General features: G+C 56.5%; 1 protein-coding gene across 1 annotated transcript; it reads right to left on the bottom strand.

Annotated features, from left to right (window-relative positions):
• Positions 1–7,022: 7,022 nt before the first annotated feature.
• On the bottom strand, positions 7,023–13,308 carry LOC121063088 (maestro heat-like repeat-containing protein family member 7). Its single transcript, XM_040543422.1, has 14 exons — positions 12,453–13,308; positions 11,769–11,839; positions 11,446–11,574; positions 11,226–11,305; positions 10,924–11,047; positions 10,607–10,696; positions 10,416–10,520; positions 10,017–10,194; positions 9,184–9,290; positions 8,672–8,821; positions 8,300–8,454; positions 7,800–7,938; positions 7,379–7,516; positions 7,023–7,134 (listed from the first exon to the last, which is right to left on the bottom strand). The coding sequence occupies exons 1-14, from the start codon at positions 12,685–12,687 to the stop codon at positions 7,036–7,038; spliced, it is 1,800 nt and encodes a 599-aa protein (XP_040399356.1). The 5' UTR covers positions 12,688–13,308; the 3' UTR covers positions 7,023–7,035.
• Positions 13,309–14,611: the final 1,303 nt, after the last annotated feature.

Here is a 14,611-nt window from a genome sequence, read left to right as displayed (position 1 = left end):
ACAGGTGAAAGTCATCAAAGTCAACAAAGTGCTCTGCTGGGCACTGCCCAGCCCAGCCCAGCCCCTGCCCACCTCTCCCCACCTCCCTGCCCTCTCCCAGCCCAGCCCAGCCCAGCAGCCCAGGCTGGGCTGGCCCCAGGGCAGTACCCACCGCAGGCCCCTGCAGGGCTCTGGGCACGGCCACCACAGCCCCAGCCCCTCGCAAGGCACCGCAGCTGCTGGGACAAAGGCAGCTCTGGGCCTCCCCAGCAGCCCCCGGGCTGGGGCCAGCCATGGCTCAGCAGATGGAGGTATGTGAAGCTGCAGACTGCCCCACCTAGTAGCGAGGGGCAGCCCCATGGGCCACTGGTGCAACTCCTCCATGTGGCAGCTGGGCTCTTGGCCCTGAGCCCCTCCTGTGTGCTGGGGCTGCTCTCCCTGCTGCAGAGGAGATGGGAAGAAATAGAACCTGAGACCAGTGAATATCTCATGGCTTCTTTATTGTCTTTTTCTGCACAGAAAGATTGGTTCTTAAAGTACTGTATCTGTATGACTGGATCAAAATAAAACAGGTAGGGGATAAGAAGAAACTTCCTTACATAAAAATAATTTTATAATAATATGTTTGAAAAAATAATTTCAAAATATTTCCTAACATTTTTGAGAAACACTGTTACTACTGTTAATAGGACTGGCATTATACTGATGTTTAAGAAGCATATATTCAAAATAATTTCTTTACTGCATTCTTCATTCCTGGTTCCTCATGCTATAGATGAGGGGGTTCACTGCTGGGGGTACCACTGAGTACAGAAATGACACCACCAGGTCCAGGGATGGGGAGGAGACAGAGCGTGGCTTCAGGTAGGCAAACAAGCCAGTGCTCACAAGATGGAGATCACGGCCAGGTGAGGGAGGCCACGTGGAAAAGCTTTGTGCCGACCCTGCTCAGAGGGCATCCTCAGCACAGCCCTGAAGATCTGCATATAGGACAGCACAATGAAAACAAACAACCAAAGACTAAAGAAAGACTGAAGATGAGTACCCCAACTTCCCTGAGGTAGGCATCTGAGCAGGAGAGCTTGAGGATCTGGGGACTTCACAGAAGAACTGGTCCACTGCATTACCATGGCAGAGGGGCAGGGAAAATGTATTGCTGTGTGCAGGACAGCATTGGAGAAAAGCCACTGCCCCAGGCAGCTGCTGCCATCTGGTCACAAGCTCTGGTGCCAGAAGGCTCCCGTAGTGCAGGGGCTTGCAGATGGCAACGTAGCGGTCATAGGCCTGACGGTGAGAAGGGGAAGTTCTCTGCTCCAAGGAAGAAGAATAAACAGAAGACCTGTGCTGCACACCCTTGATAGGCGATGGCCCTGGTGTCCCAGAGGGCATTAGCCTGGCTTTGGGTACAATGGTGGAGATGGATCCGAGGTCGAGGAGGGCGAGGTTGAGGAGGAAGAAGTACATGGGGGTGTGGAGGCGTTGGTCGCAGGCTACAGCAGTGAGGATGAGGGCCGTTGCCCAGGAGGGCAGCCAGGTAGATGCCCAGGAAGAGCCCAAAGTGCAGGAGCTGCAGCTCCCGTGTGTCTGTGAATGCCAGCAGGAGGAACTCGCTCACAGAGCTGATGTTGGGCACGGGTTCCTTCCCAGGGAGGAAACAACATTAATAAATTCAACATACATGAAAAAAAAAAAAAGCTTCATAAAAAGAATGCTACCTGAGAAAAACTTGTTCCATTTCTCATATAACACCCTGAAAACACTTTTTCCCTTTCAGGCAGCTATTTAGCAGGTCCCTTTCATGTGTTCCGATTTATGCTGACTGAGGGTGTCCCCTGGGAGCAGGGGACTCTGCTGTGGGCAATCAAGTCCTGCCCCACAGTCAGAGGTAAAGAGGAACATGGGGTAATCTCAGGTTCCATCACCTGATAATAAAGAACTTCTCCATATGTTACTCCCAATTCACACAACTGCAAGGCAGGGCCTGCCAGGATTTATTTTTGTTTTTTTTTTGTCTAGCTGCCCACCCCACTCCTGAGGACTTTTTTCTAAGGCATATATCCTGGGCATTTCAAGGTGAACCCTTGTGGATCCTCAGACACAAGGGGATGGAGCCTTCAGTGCCAAGTGAAGTGGCCCCCGGGCTGGGGCCAGCCACAGCTCAGTAGATGGAGGTCCGTGAAGCTGCAGGAGCCCTGGTCTCTTGCCTGGGAGATCCCCAGCACAGAGTGCCTGTGCCGCGCAGGGCCAGCCCCGCTCCCCAGGCCAGCACAAGAGGCCTGGCCCAGGCACAGAGCAGCTCCAGATTCCTCTCCAGGATGCCATTTGCCATCAGACCCACTGGGACGCTCCCAGGCCAGTCAAGGCCAGTTACGTTTGCTGAGCCATGGGCAGCTAAGAAGGGAGCTCCCAGTCCAGCATGTAAGAATGGTCCAGCAATTCGTGTCACTAAGGGATTTGAAGGGTTAACATTGAGGCCCGAGTCTAGGTGATAAGAGAACAAAGGGGGTTTTTAGAGAAAACTGCTGACTATTGCACGGGATGTGGCGCCAAGTCTCTGACATCCGGCCCAGAGGCTACCAAATAAGGAGGAAGGGGGAGCGGAAGGACGACTCAAGGACAAAGCCTGGGAGGAAGACTGCGAGCCTTCAGCCCAAGCGACCCCCGAGAGAACCACCAGAGACTGATACGCAGGCCCCCTGGGAGGGTTTCGGAGTCCGGAAACCAATTATAATAAACCTGCCTCTTCTAGAAGTAGTAAGGAATATGTATTAGCGTAGGAGCATAAAACCAGCCGCCTACGTAACAGGTGTGCGTCCTGGTGGAGCAGAGACCTCCCGCGCACCCAGCGCTTTTGCTTGCCTCTGTTCGTTAATAAATTGTAAACTTTGATTGCAATCCTGTTTGGGACTCAGTCATTTATAACATGTTCTTGGCTGGAGCAGATATTTCTCTTCTCACCGTCATGGCCTACGACCGCTACGTTCCATCTGCAAGCCCCTGCACTACGGAGCCTCCTGGGCAGCAGAGCTTGTGCCCAGATGGCAGCAGCTGCCTGGGGCAGTAGCTTTCTCCATGCTGTCCTGCACACGGCCAGTAAACTTTTCCCTGCCCCTCTGCCAAGGCAATGCTGTGGACCAGTTCTTCTGTGAAATCCCCCAGATCCTCAGGCTCTCCTGCTCCAGCACTTATCTCAGGAAAATTGGACTTCTTGTGGTTATTGGTGCTTTAGCCTTTGGTTGCTTTGTTTTCATTGTGCTGTCCTATGTGGAGATCTTCATGGCTGTGCTGAGGATCCCCTCTGAGCAGGGATGGCACAAAGCCTTTTCCACGTGCCTCCCTCACCTGCTCATTGTCCCTTCTATTTCTCAGCACTGGCATCTGTGTTTACCTGAAGCCCCCCTACATTCCCTCCCCACACCGAATATGGGAGCGACATTTCTGTAACTTGGTGGTGCCTCCAGCACTGAACCCCCTCAGATATAGCATGAGGAAACCGGGAACTCAAGGATGCAGTGAAGAATCTCTTTGGATAAAATGCTTCTTATTATCATTAATTTGACTATATAAAGTCCTAACAGGGACCACAGTTATCTGAAAAATCATTTGGAAACGATTTCCTGTACTTATTTTTCTTATTATTATTTCCCAGGTACTATGATTTGATTTCTTCTTCTCCTTCTTCTTCCTCTTCTTCTTTTTCCTGGAATGCTGCCCCTTCTCCTTCTTCTTCTTCTTCTTCTTCTTCTTCTTCTTCTTCTTCTTCTTCTTCTTCTTCTTCTTCTTCTTCTTCTTCTTTCTACTAATTATTTTTTTTTTCCCCTCATTATTTCATTTTCCTTTAGAACGAGGCTTCCAGTATAGATAACGAAAAGAAAGAAAGCATCAGAACTTCACTGGTCTCAGCTGCCATCTCTTCCCATCTCCTCTGGAGCTGGGGGAGCAGCTCCAGCATGCAGGAGGGGCTCAGGTCCAAGAGCCCAGCTGCCACATGGAGGAGCAGCCCGGTGGCCCTCGGGGCCCCCTCACTGCCCGCTGGGCTCTGCCTCTCTGCTGCCTTTGGGTCGGGGCTGCTGCTTCCCTGGAGCCATGGCCATGGCCAGCAGCAGGACGTGGCCTTTTCACTGCTGCTCTCTTTCGGCTTCCACACTGTGATTCTTGTATCTGGAGAAGCCCTCAGATCTCATGTATGTTGGTGACACTCCTGTTGTCTCTACAGTGACATCCCTGTGGCCGCAGGCAGCAGCAGGCAATGTTGCAGCCCTGGGTCACATGCTGGCCTCCCTGCTATCACCACGTAGCAAGGGGCTGCTCAGGACAAACCCATAAGCCTGGGAAGCCTCTTCCAAATGTGGCCTGGAGCTATAAAGAAGATGTGTGGACTTGGTGCTAAGGAGCCGTGCCTTTGTGTTGGGCTTGGTAGTGTTAGCTGATGAGTTGGGACTTGAGAGCTGAAGGGCCTTTTCCAACCGGCAGGCATTCTGTGACCTCTTCATTGAGTAGGCACCAAGCAGTCCACCGGCCCAGGGAAAGACGTCCTTGGTAGGCCTCCAAGTTAGCTCAGCGTCATGGACAACAACGAGTCACTTTGAAGGAGCTGCTGGAAGCTGGAATGAATATACAATAACCAACCCTGTTCTATTAAGAATATATATTATGATTTGAGGAGTGCTGCATGGCTAGCAGCACCACAGCAGTCAAATCTCCATCCTGACGTTCTGTTACGCCTTGACGCCAGGATCATGATGGTCTGAACTGCCAGGCATCTGACCATGGGTTCCGGGTCGTTCCCTGAAGACCGGAGGACTGCCAAAGAAAGAAGAGCAGAGATGAAAACCCACTCCTTGCAGAGATCCCCAGGCATCCCCCGCAGACCATGCCAGCCCCACTCGACTCTTCCCCAGGCCAGGAGGAGCAGGAGGGACAAATGAATCAGTTGAAAGCTGCTGCTCAGCAATGTCCCAAATGCACCCAGAAGTCCTTCCCCATCTGCGCACCACAGGTCAAGTGGGGCACCTTCACAAGCTGGATCCCCCACCACCTGCCTCCATCCCCTGGGAGGATTCACACACTCCAGGAATCTCCTGGACTCCTTCCTCTCCCTATTGTGCTTCCCCACGAGAGCAAGGGCTCGCAATCATGACACTGCTCCGAGCTGCTTGTAGGCTGTTTCATCTCCCTCTTCGTCCTGGTTGGGTGCTCTACAACAGGCTCCCACCTTCTATCAGCCTTCCTGCCCTTTCTCCTGACTCTTCCTCAGGCACACTCAACCCTTTCAGCAGCACTGCCCAACTCCAGGCTGGGAGGGCATTCCCTGACATGTTGGGCTGCCCCGTCTCCTCTCCCTCCTTCCTATGCCTGCATTGCTCCTCCGCCCCGAAGCATTTCCCTGGAGCAGGGCAAGGCGTGGGGGCCTCTGCCCCTGTCCCCCCAGCCCTAGCACACACACCACTGCCCTCACTCACCGCTGACGATTTCATTCAGCTTCTCCTCGCTCTGGTCCTTGGAGTAGCGCGCAGCAAGCCCTAGACACAGAGCTCCCATCAGACCCCCGCTCCCCAGCACGCTCCCAGCAGCGCAGCCCCTGGCCTGGCCAGCCAGGCTGTGCCCCCTCCTGCACCCCAGCAAGGTCATTGCCCGAGGGGGGCTGGAGCAAGGGCCCAGTCGGGGGGCTCTGGGGGCAACAGGGCTGCGCCTCACTGCCAGGGCAGTGCCTGGGGCTGCCAAAGGCTGCCCAAAGAGGGACCCAGGGGCTGGGCTCACCAATGAACCTGACGGCCTCAAGTCGCAAGACGGTCTGAGAGTCCTGCAGGTAGGGCTGGCTCTGCTGCAGGTATTCTTCTACTCTGTCTCTGCCCTGCTGCAGCTGGAGAGAGAACACAAGGTCACGGGGCTTGCAGACCCTCCCCAGGGTCTCCTCCAGCATCCTGGGGACAGGGAGGGCCCCCTGGGGCTCTGTGCTGGAAGGAAGGGAGCGAGGATGCAGCTGCAGGCAGCGGGCTCTGGCCGGGCACATTTGCCCAGCTGGGGCTGGGGCCTGTGGGGTCGTCCTTACCAAGCACTCCCCGATCTTCCACGTCTGTTCTTTCTGGGCCAAGTGCTTGAGCTCTTTGCGTCGCAGAAACTTTGCAGCGACGACGAGAGCTTCCCCAGAGGCCTGTGGAGCAGCAGAGGTTGGGACATGGCACCACAGCCTTGGGAAGGAGACCCTCTGTCCCCTCCTCTTGGCAGGGCTGCGAGCCTTTCCCAGCGTGTTATGGGAGGCTGTGGTGGGGGACAGCGTGCACTGGGTTCAATGGCCAGGGCAAGGACACGGGACAGCCACCATCGGAGGCAGCTCACGCTGCCGGCCAGAGATCCCCCAGAGCATCTCTGTGGTGTCGGCACACCCTTGCCCACGTAACTGGTCAGCTCTGAGATCTGTACCTTTGCTACGCGCTCACTCTGGTCTCTCATCCGAAAGTAGAGTGGGAGAAGGCTGCTGTGCACTGTCCTCTTCATTTCCTTCTGCCTTTGCTGCAGCACAGCCTCCGTCACGGCTTGGAAGAGGCAGATGGAGTGCTCGCGCACCTGGCTGGACTCCTGGCAGGGAGGAGGACAGGATGAATTTCAGCAACAGCTGCTGCCCGCCCATGGGGTGCAGGGACATTAGCGTGGCTGATGCGAAGGGAGATCACAGAACTGTGAGATGCTTCAGCGCTGGATCCTTCCCAGAAGAGCTGCTCAGCAGCCCTGCCGGGGCAGCTGCAAGGCGTGGTGCCCGTGAAAGGCAACGCAGTCGGTTGCCATCACAGGCTGCCCGCCAGCCACCCCACTTTCGCCACCAGCCGCACCAGCCATGTCCAAGCAGAGCTCCCCAGTGGCTGGGCTGACGAGGAGACTGGGAAGGCCCTGCCTGAGTGCTGCTCACAGGGTCGGGCTGAAGGGCAGCCCTCATTACAGGGGGCCCAGCTGAGGGCTCGGGCTCCCGCAGCAGACTTACATGGTCAAAGAGTGGCAGGAGCTTCTCAGCCAGCTGCAGAGCCGTGCGACTGGCCTCTCTCCTCTCCACATGAGCCATCACATTCTGAGCACAAGCAGGGCCTTCAGCACGACGTCTGTGTTGGTGTCCTGCAGGGCCTCCAGGATGTCTGGCAGCACGACCTGAATTTTTCTTGCCTGTAGGAAAGACACAGTTTCCCTTCCGTGAAGCCGTGAGAGACCACCCTGGGCAAAGGGCTGTGGTTCCTGAGCACCAGCCTCCTGCCTTGCTTCCTGGCAGCTGGCATGGCAATCGCCTCCTGCAAGCAGTGGCTGCGGGCGCACTACAGGGATGCGGGGAGAGCAACGGGGAGGGATGGGAGGGCAGAAGAGCAAAGCCCCAGGCTGCCAACAGGGCTTTGCTTGACGATGACCCGCTCACCTTCTCAGGGCTCTCTGACACGGTGGAGAGCCCTTTGAGAACCATCAAGCGCATCGCTGGGCTTGGGTGCTTCAGGTAACTCAGGAGGTGCACTGGGTTACCAAACTCCTCTTCAGAAATGTGATTCTGGGCCAGCATCTGCAAGAAAGAGCAGGGAGAGCCTGTCAGGGCCTGCAGGGCTCCCTGCAGCCTCTTCTTCTCCCGCCTTTGGGCAGGGATGGAGCAGCGCGAGCTGGCACCAAAGAGGTACCAGGCACGGCTGGTTACGGGGGCTTGCCGGCACTGCCGGCCCCAGGGACGATGTGTCCGTACGTCCTGGGGGAGCTGGCAGGTTGGGGGTAGATGGGGACAGGGCTGTGCCTGTGTGCCTGAAGGGGCACGCGCAGCCCTGCTGGGAGCAAGGTTTCATCTGGGAACTCACAGCCAAGCGACGGATGCAGGTGTCTTCTGTCACTGCCGTGCACCAGTCGCACAGTGGCAAGTCTTCCATCAGCAAGTTTAAAACCTTCTCCAAGGTCTGCGGCATGGCCAGAATCACCTCCCACATGCTCAGGGCAGTGCTGCAAGCCCAGAATACTCTGTCAGCGGGGCTGCCTCAGCTGCAGGGCCGCGGCCTGGGCCAGCCCCGTAGGACCCAGGCTGTCCTGCGGCCCCTGTGACTTGGGGAGCGCTGGGGGCCCAGCCTGGGCAAGCAGGAGGGGGCTGAGCTGGCATTCCCTGGGGGCAGGGGGGCTCTGGGCTGCCTTGGACAGCTGGGCTGCTGCAGCCCTGGCTGGCCCAGTGGGGCTGGAACATGTTGGTGGCATGGAGGGCTGTGCTCCTTGGGGATGCCCTGCTGTTTGCCATGGCTCTGGCAACCAGAGAGTCTCCAGGTGCATCTCCCGACGTGGAACAAGCCCTCAAGGATGTTAAGGCCAGGACCTGTCACTTGGCGGAGAGAACTGCAGCAGGTTCTTGACTTCTTCCCTGGACATCTGGTTGGTCAGTTGGAGAAGCAGGGAGTCCAGGCAGCGCCGTGCTGATGCCGTGTGGATGCTGTCCAGGTTTTTCCTGATGCATTCCATGATTATTGGCACCTGGGGGGACAAGGTGGGAATGGTGTGTCCACCAGACTGCAGCCATTTCCACAGCTGCCACTGAAACTTTGGCCCCTTCCATTGCTCCCTGCTGGCTTCAGGTGGCTTCTGGAGCCCAAGAGAGCTCGGTGTGCTAGGGAGGCAAGGAGGGAGGGAGGGATGGAGGAACAACACCTGAAAGAGCTCAAGGGCAGGGCAATGGCCACAGGCCACTTACATCTGTCAGCCAGTAGTCAGGGTCCTCCAAGGCTGTGTCCAGCACGCTGCAGGCCCCCTGCTTGTCATGGATGCTGGAGTCTTGTAAAGCTTCAAGGGCTGTGAGGATGACGTCCAGCCTCTCAGAAGGGAAGAGGTATCCTCCAAACACCTGTGGGAAGGAGGAGGGGAGGGAAGACATGCCGCACTGAGTGTCCCAAGGGTGCTGCTTAGCTGAGCAGCAAGGGCAGCTCCAGAGAGAGGGCCCTCAGGGGGAAGGAGTGAGGATGGGGCGTATGGGGACAGAGTGCTGGCCCTGCAGGTAAGCAGGGCTTGCTGGTGGCCAGGAGGGCTGGAGCTGCTGCCGGGACACAGGGGAGCAGCCTTCGCATAGCCCCAGCTTGGGGACAAGAGGAACCCTCTCACCAGGGCGAGTGAGGCCGTGCCAGCCCCACCGGTTCTGGACCCTTTTGCTCACACGAGTTGCCTGCTGATGCTGCGGACAAGATTCCCAGCAAGGCCAGAACTCATTACCTCAGCAATCTCACATGGAAAGGACATTATAATAAATGGAAATGTTGCATCCTTCAAATTCTTGTGTGTCTCTGCATAATTTTCCATGTCCTTTGTCAGCGAGCATTCTAAACAGAGGGGAACACCGAAGAGTCAGTAGGGAAGAGCATCTTTGCCAACAAGCTTGCCAAATGGTGAAAAGCACTTTCACTAGGAATGGTTGAGGAGGGAGGCTCAGACCCATGGTGAGGAGAGTGGTGGGCAGGGATGTAAAGCACAGGGTGACGGCTGCTGGGAGCAAGAGGGACCTCAGGGATGATGCAGAAGGAGGAGAAGCAATGGCGTTGGGTGCCGTGGGGGTAGCAGCGTGTCACAGACCCCTTCTGCTCGGGGTCAGGATGTGCAGGAAGCTCCCTGACATCTGCTTGCAAGGCGGCAGGGAGCAAACAGTCAAGGAGAATTCTGGAGGGCGACACCATCCCTGGTGATGCACGGCTGGCTCTGCTGTCCACTCCTCAGGGAAGATGTGGTTTGGGAAGTGGTAATCGATTGATGGCTTAGACTGGGGAAGACCTCAAAACAGCATGGTAGGTGATCTGGGGAGGGTTGAGAAGGACAACAGCAGAGAACTGCTCCAGGACTTCCGTAAGCATTTAGCTTCTGTGAAAAACGATAGCAAGATTCCTGCGGGAAGCTGCTGTGAGGAGCAGAGGAGGTCAGGGAACCTGGCAGACTTCCGTGGGCAGCCTCCACCAAGCAAAAGAACAATCCTTCAGAATACTCGGGGAAAAGCAGCAGACATACCAGCAGATGTCTGTGTGCAGACGGACGCTGCCCACCACACCTTCTCTTACCTCTTCCATCTGAGATGATTTTGTAGAAGCGAAAAAGAGCATCCAAAGCTGTGCAACTGATGGAATCTGTGCCACAGCTGACAATGAAGAGGTGTCCCAGCAGCTGGCCCAGGATGGGGATGTAGAGCTTTCTGGGATCATCGTGGCTGTCCTTGTATTTTTCATTGTAGTCTGAGATCTGGGGGAGGGAGGGAGGAGAGACGAAGGGCTTAGTGGAGGCAGAGCCGGCCCCTGAGAGAGCAGGGCCTGGGGAGGGAAGAGCAGGGGCAAAGGAGGGACGAAGACCCTTGCTTCAGGGTGCTGAGGCCCTCACATGCATCCAGGCTTGCCTCGCAGGCACCCCTGAGAGGCAGGATGTTCTGGGATGCAGGAAAGGGTGGAGGGTTCCTTGTTCCTTACCTTGGCCACAAAATACGAGAGGATGAAAGTGCTCAGCCTCTCAATCCTCGTCACAGCTCTCTCACGCACAGCTGAGTTTTTGGAGCCAGCAAAGTCCAGCAGCACCTGTAAGGAGAGAAGTTGCTGGGCTGACAGCGGTCTGCAAATGTGACCTGAGAGGATTCTTTGGAAATTCTTTGCAAATGCCAAACCTCCAAGATATTCTGCAACTCTGTGCTGACGCTGGCGGTGGGACAGCTGCGTACGAAGGCCGCCAGCATGGGGTCCATGGCATTCATAGTCTGCAAGGAGGACAGATGATCACTGAATTATTTCTGTGGCCCTTCTCAGCCCCAGGAGCTGGCTCTGAGCCCCTCTGGAGCCAGGGAAGGGGAAGGGGAAGAAGGGATGAGGCTGGGAAAGCAAATCTGGGCCCCAGCCCTGCACTGGTCTCCAGTTGTCTCAGCACGGGGAAGCAAGGCAGCAGCTCAGCAGGACTGGGGGTGCCGGTATCTCACCCAGCACATACCTTGGTGTAGAGCGCTCTTTCTGTCTCTGGCACATTGGACTCCGGAGGCAGAAAGAAGACACTCCTGTAGCACGCATTCCGGAGACTCTCCTTTTTGCCATGCAGTGCTGTTGGCACGGTGTTGCTGAGGGAGAGAGAGAGAGGAGCCTGTTGGACGCAGTGCCTCGAGGCTTATGAAGGAGGACACGGACCTCCCTTGGCCAGGCGTCCCCGGGAGGGATGGGCAGCCTCCCTGCCAGCTTCAGGGCCACCAGGACATTGCCCTGGGGATGTGCTGGCCCAACCAGGGGCTGGGCAGTCACCTGAGGACGGTGAGAGTCTCCATGGTCTTCTGCCGAAATTCTGTGTGCAAGCTGTCCATGGGCTCCTTTTTCAGCAGCGCCTGCAGAGCACAAGTGGGATGAGAGCTTGCAGCCGCTGGCACCCAGCACCAGCAGAGCCAGCGCTGCCCCAGTCCCGGCCTCCCAGGGGGCTGGTGCCTGAGGGCCTTGCCCCTTCCCCACCCGCCGCACATCCTCTCACCATGATGTTCTCCACCAGCTTATTTTTGCAGCAGAAGGCATGCAAGTCCAGCGACAAGCCCTTCTCTGTAACAGTTCTGCACAGAGCGCAGATTTTGCTGAGGAACAGCATCTTCTGCTCCTCCTTGTCCTGGCAGCCACAAAGACACAAACAGAGCGTTAGGGGGAAACCCACGGCCAGCAGGACCAAAGCCTTGAGGGGTCTGGAGCTGTGTGGGATGCCCAGAGGCCACGGCTCTGCCCAGCCAGCAGCCCTCCAGCAGCCCCGCAGCAGAGCCGTGGCAGCGCCAGGAGCATGGCTGCGATGCAAGCAGTTGCCGTTACCTTTTTTGTGCTGCTGACATAAGCCTCGATGAATTCCATGGCCGAGTCTTTGCACAGTTTCCATGCCTTATCTGGAAAGGAGGAAAGCAAAGAGTGCTGCAGAGAGGGGCTGAATGCAGGAGTGAGGAGAGGAAGGGCCCCAGCCCCAGAAGGACGTGGGGAGGCCGTGAGGATGCCCAGAGGCTGCAGCAGCTCTGCTGGGAAGAGAGGCTGAGGGAGCTGGGCTTGTGGTGCCTGGAGAAGGCTGCGGGGGGACCTCGCTGTGGCCTCCCAGTGCCCAAAGGGGCCTCCAGGAAAGCTGGGGGGGATCTTCATCAGGGAGTGCAGCGACAGGACAAGGGGTGACGGCTATAACCTAAAAGAGGGCAGGTTTCTTTCGGTCAGGGAGGGATTTCTATCCTTCACGCCCAGGGCGGTGAGGCCCTGGCGCAGGCTGCGGTGCCCCCTCCCTGGTGCTGCTCACGGCCAGGCTGGGTGGGCTTTGGGCAGCCTGGGCTGGGGGGAGGCGTCGTGATCGCTGACGTTCCCCCCAGCCCAAAGCGTCCTGGGATTCTGTGGTGCTGTGGAGGAAGCTCGGCCCCGTCGGGCCCACCCGCCGGTTTAGCCAGGAAAGGAGTCCTGGAGTCAAGCAGGGGGTCTCGCTGTCCCCAACCTCCCCACCCCATCCCCGTGACCCTGACTCACTGGGATCCAGCGGCTGCGACTCCTCCTTGCTGTCCACTACCGGGCTGCTGCCCTCTGCCAGCAAGCTGTCCTCTGCTGGCAGGTTGCTGCCCTCAGAAGACCAGGTCTCCTGCCAGGCCAGCCTGGGCTGTCTGGGGGGGATATCTCCCTCCTCATCAGATTCAGAAAGAGTCTCTGGAGTGGGAGAGCTCACAAGGATAAAACGGCGGCTCCTGCGGGCGGGCGGTTGCGGCATTGTGGGACGTGGGCTGTGCTCAGGGACTCCTCGAAGGCCCTGTGCTCCTGCCCTGTCCGTCACTGCCGTGCACCGACACTGAGGGTCCGAGCCACGGCTGCACTCTTATAAGGCGGACCCCTGGCGTGTCACCAAGGGATGTCACAAAGGGTCCCATTGTGACACGCGCCTGGGCTGGGTGGGTCCCAGGCGTCCGGGCGCTGTAAGTTCGCGGGCGACACCAAGCTGGGCAGGAGGGTTGATCCGCTTGAGGGCAGGAAGGCTCTGCAGAGGGATCTGGACAGGCTGGATCGACGGGCCGCATCCAGCTGCGTGGCATTCAAGGCCAAATGCTGGGCGCCACACTTAGAATCATAGAATATCCTGAGTTGGAAAGGGGCAGACCTGAAGGGATGAAAGACACAGTCTGCTGATGGCTCTTGAGCAGAAGGCGCCCCGAGACATGCGCCTCACGCCAGCCAGCAATTGGCCACTGCGCAAAGCTCATCTTTAACGTTGTAGCCAAGTTATCTCCAACCAATTTATCTCCACCTTGCTCGAGTTTTTGTTTCTAACGCTTATTTCTTCATTATCTCTAATTCAGGGACGTGTGAAATAGCGCAAAGCCACCTGCAAATTCCTTTCCCACACAGACCCACAAGGATCATTGAGTCAAACGCCAGGCTCCACACAGAACCGCCCAATATCGGAGAATGTTAGAGCGTTGTCCAAACGCTTCTTGACTTCCAGCAGGCTTGGAGCCATGCCCACTGCCCGGGGGAGCCTGTCCCAGTGCCCGACCACCCTCTCAGTGAAGAACCTTTTCCTATCACCCAGCCTCAGCCTCCCCTGTCCCAGCTCCGTGCCGTTCTCTCGGGTCCTGTCACTGTCCCCAGAGAGCAGAGCTCAGCACCTGCCCCTCCGCTCCCCTCGTGAGGGAGCTGCAGGCCGCCAGGAGGCCTCCCCTCAGTCTCCTCCAGGCTGAATTCTGACTCGTATTCAACTTGCTGTTGACCAAAACCCCCAGATCCCTTTCTGCAGGGCTGCTCTCCAGCCTCTTGTGCTGGCCCTACAATGGAACCCTGGGGAACCCCACTAGGGACTGGTCAACAGCCTGATGCAACCCCCTTTCTATAACCCTTTGAGCCCAACCCATCAGCCAATTTTTCACCCTAAACAGCATGTATTTATCTAGCTGTACAACGGACATTTTGTCCAGAAGGATACTGAGAGAAACAGTATTGAAAACTTGATGGAAATCCAAAACCTGCCTTCCCTTGGTCAACTAGATGGGTGATGTTGTCATAAAAGGAAATTAAGTTTGTTAAACAGGACTTTCCCCTCATGAACCTTGGTGGGCTGTGACCAATGACTGTGTTGTCTTTCAGGTGTTTTTCAGTAACGCCCAAACAGTTTTCTCCATATTTTTACTAGGCTCTGAAGAGAGACTGGCAGGTCTGTAATTATCAGGCTCTTCTTTCTTGCTCTTCTTGAAAGCTGTCACAATGATTGCCAGCCTACAGTCAACTTGGACCTCTCTGGGCTCCCAAGACCATTGAAAAATAATTGAGAGAGGTCTCACAAGGACATTAGTCGGCCCTCTGAGAACCCTGGGATGAATCCCCTCAGGCCCCGTAGACTCATATGCATCCGGTGTGGGTTTGGCTGGGAGGTTTTTGTTACCGCAGTCGCAGCCCTCCAACTCTGGGCCCCTTGGGTCCCAGAGCCCATCACTGCTCTTGAAGACAGAGGCAAAAAAGGCATTAAATGTCTCTGCTTCGCCTATGTCCCTGCTTGTGAGGTGACCATCCTCATCAAGTAATGGACCAATGTTTCCTCTAGTCCTCCTTTTGCTGTTAACATATTGAACACATATATACATATATATATATATATATATATATATATCTGTGTTGTCACCCACAGTACTAGCCAGCTTCACCTC

This window comes from Cygnus olor, unplaced genomic scaffold (assembly GCF_009769625.2).
Source record: "Cygnus olor isolate bCygOlo1 unplaced genomic scaffold, bCygOlo1.pri.v2 S102, whole genome shotgun sequence".
Taxonomy (NCBI): domain Eukaryota; kingdom Metazoa; phylum Chordata; class Aves; order Anseriformes; family Anatidae; genus Cygnus; species Cygnus olor.
The sequence above is the reverse complement of the archived record's forward strand: the minus strand, read 5'-3'. Positions and strand labels throughout refer to the sequence as shown.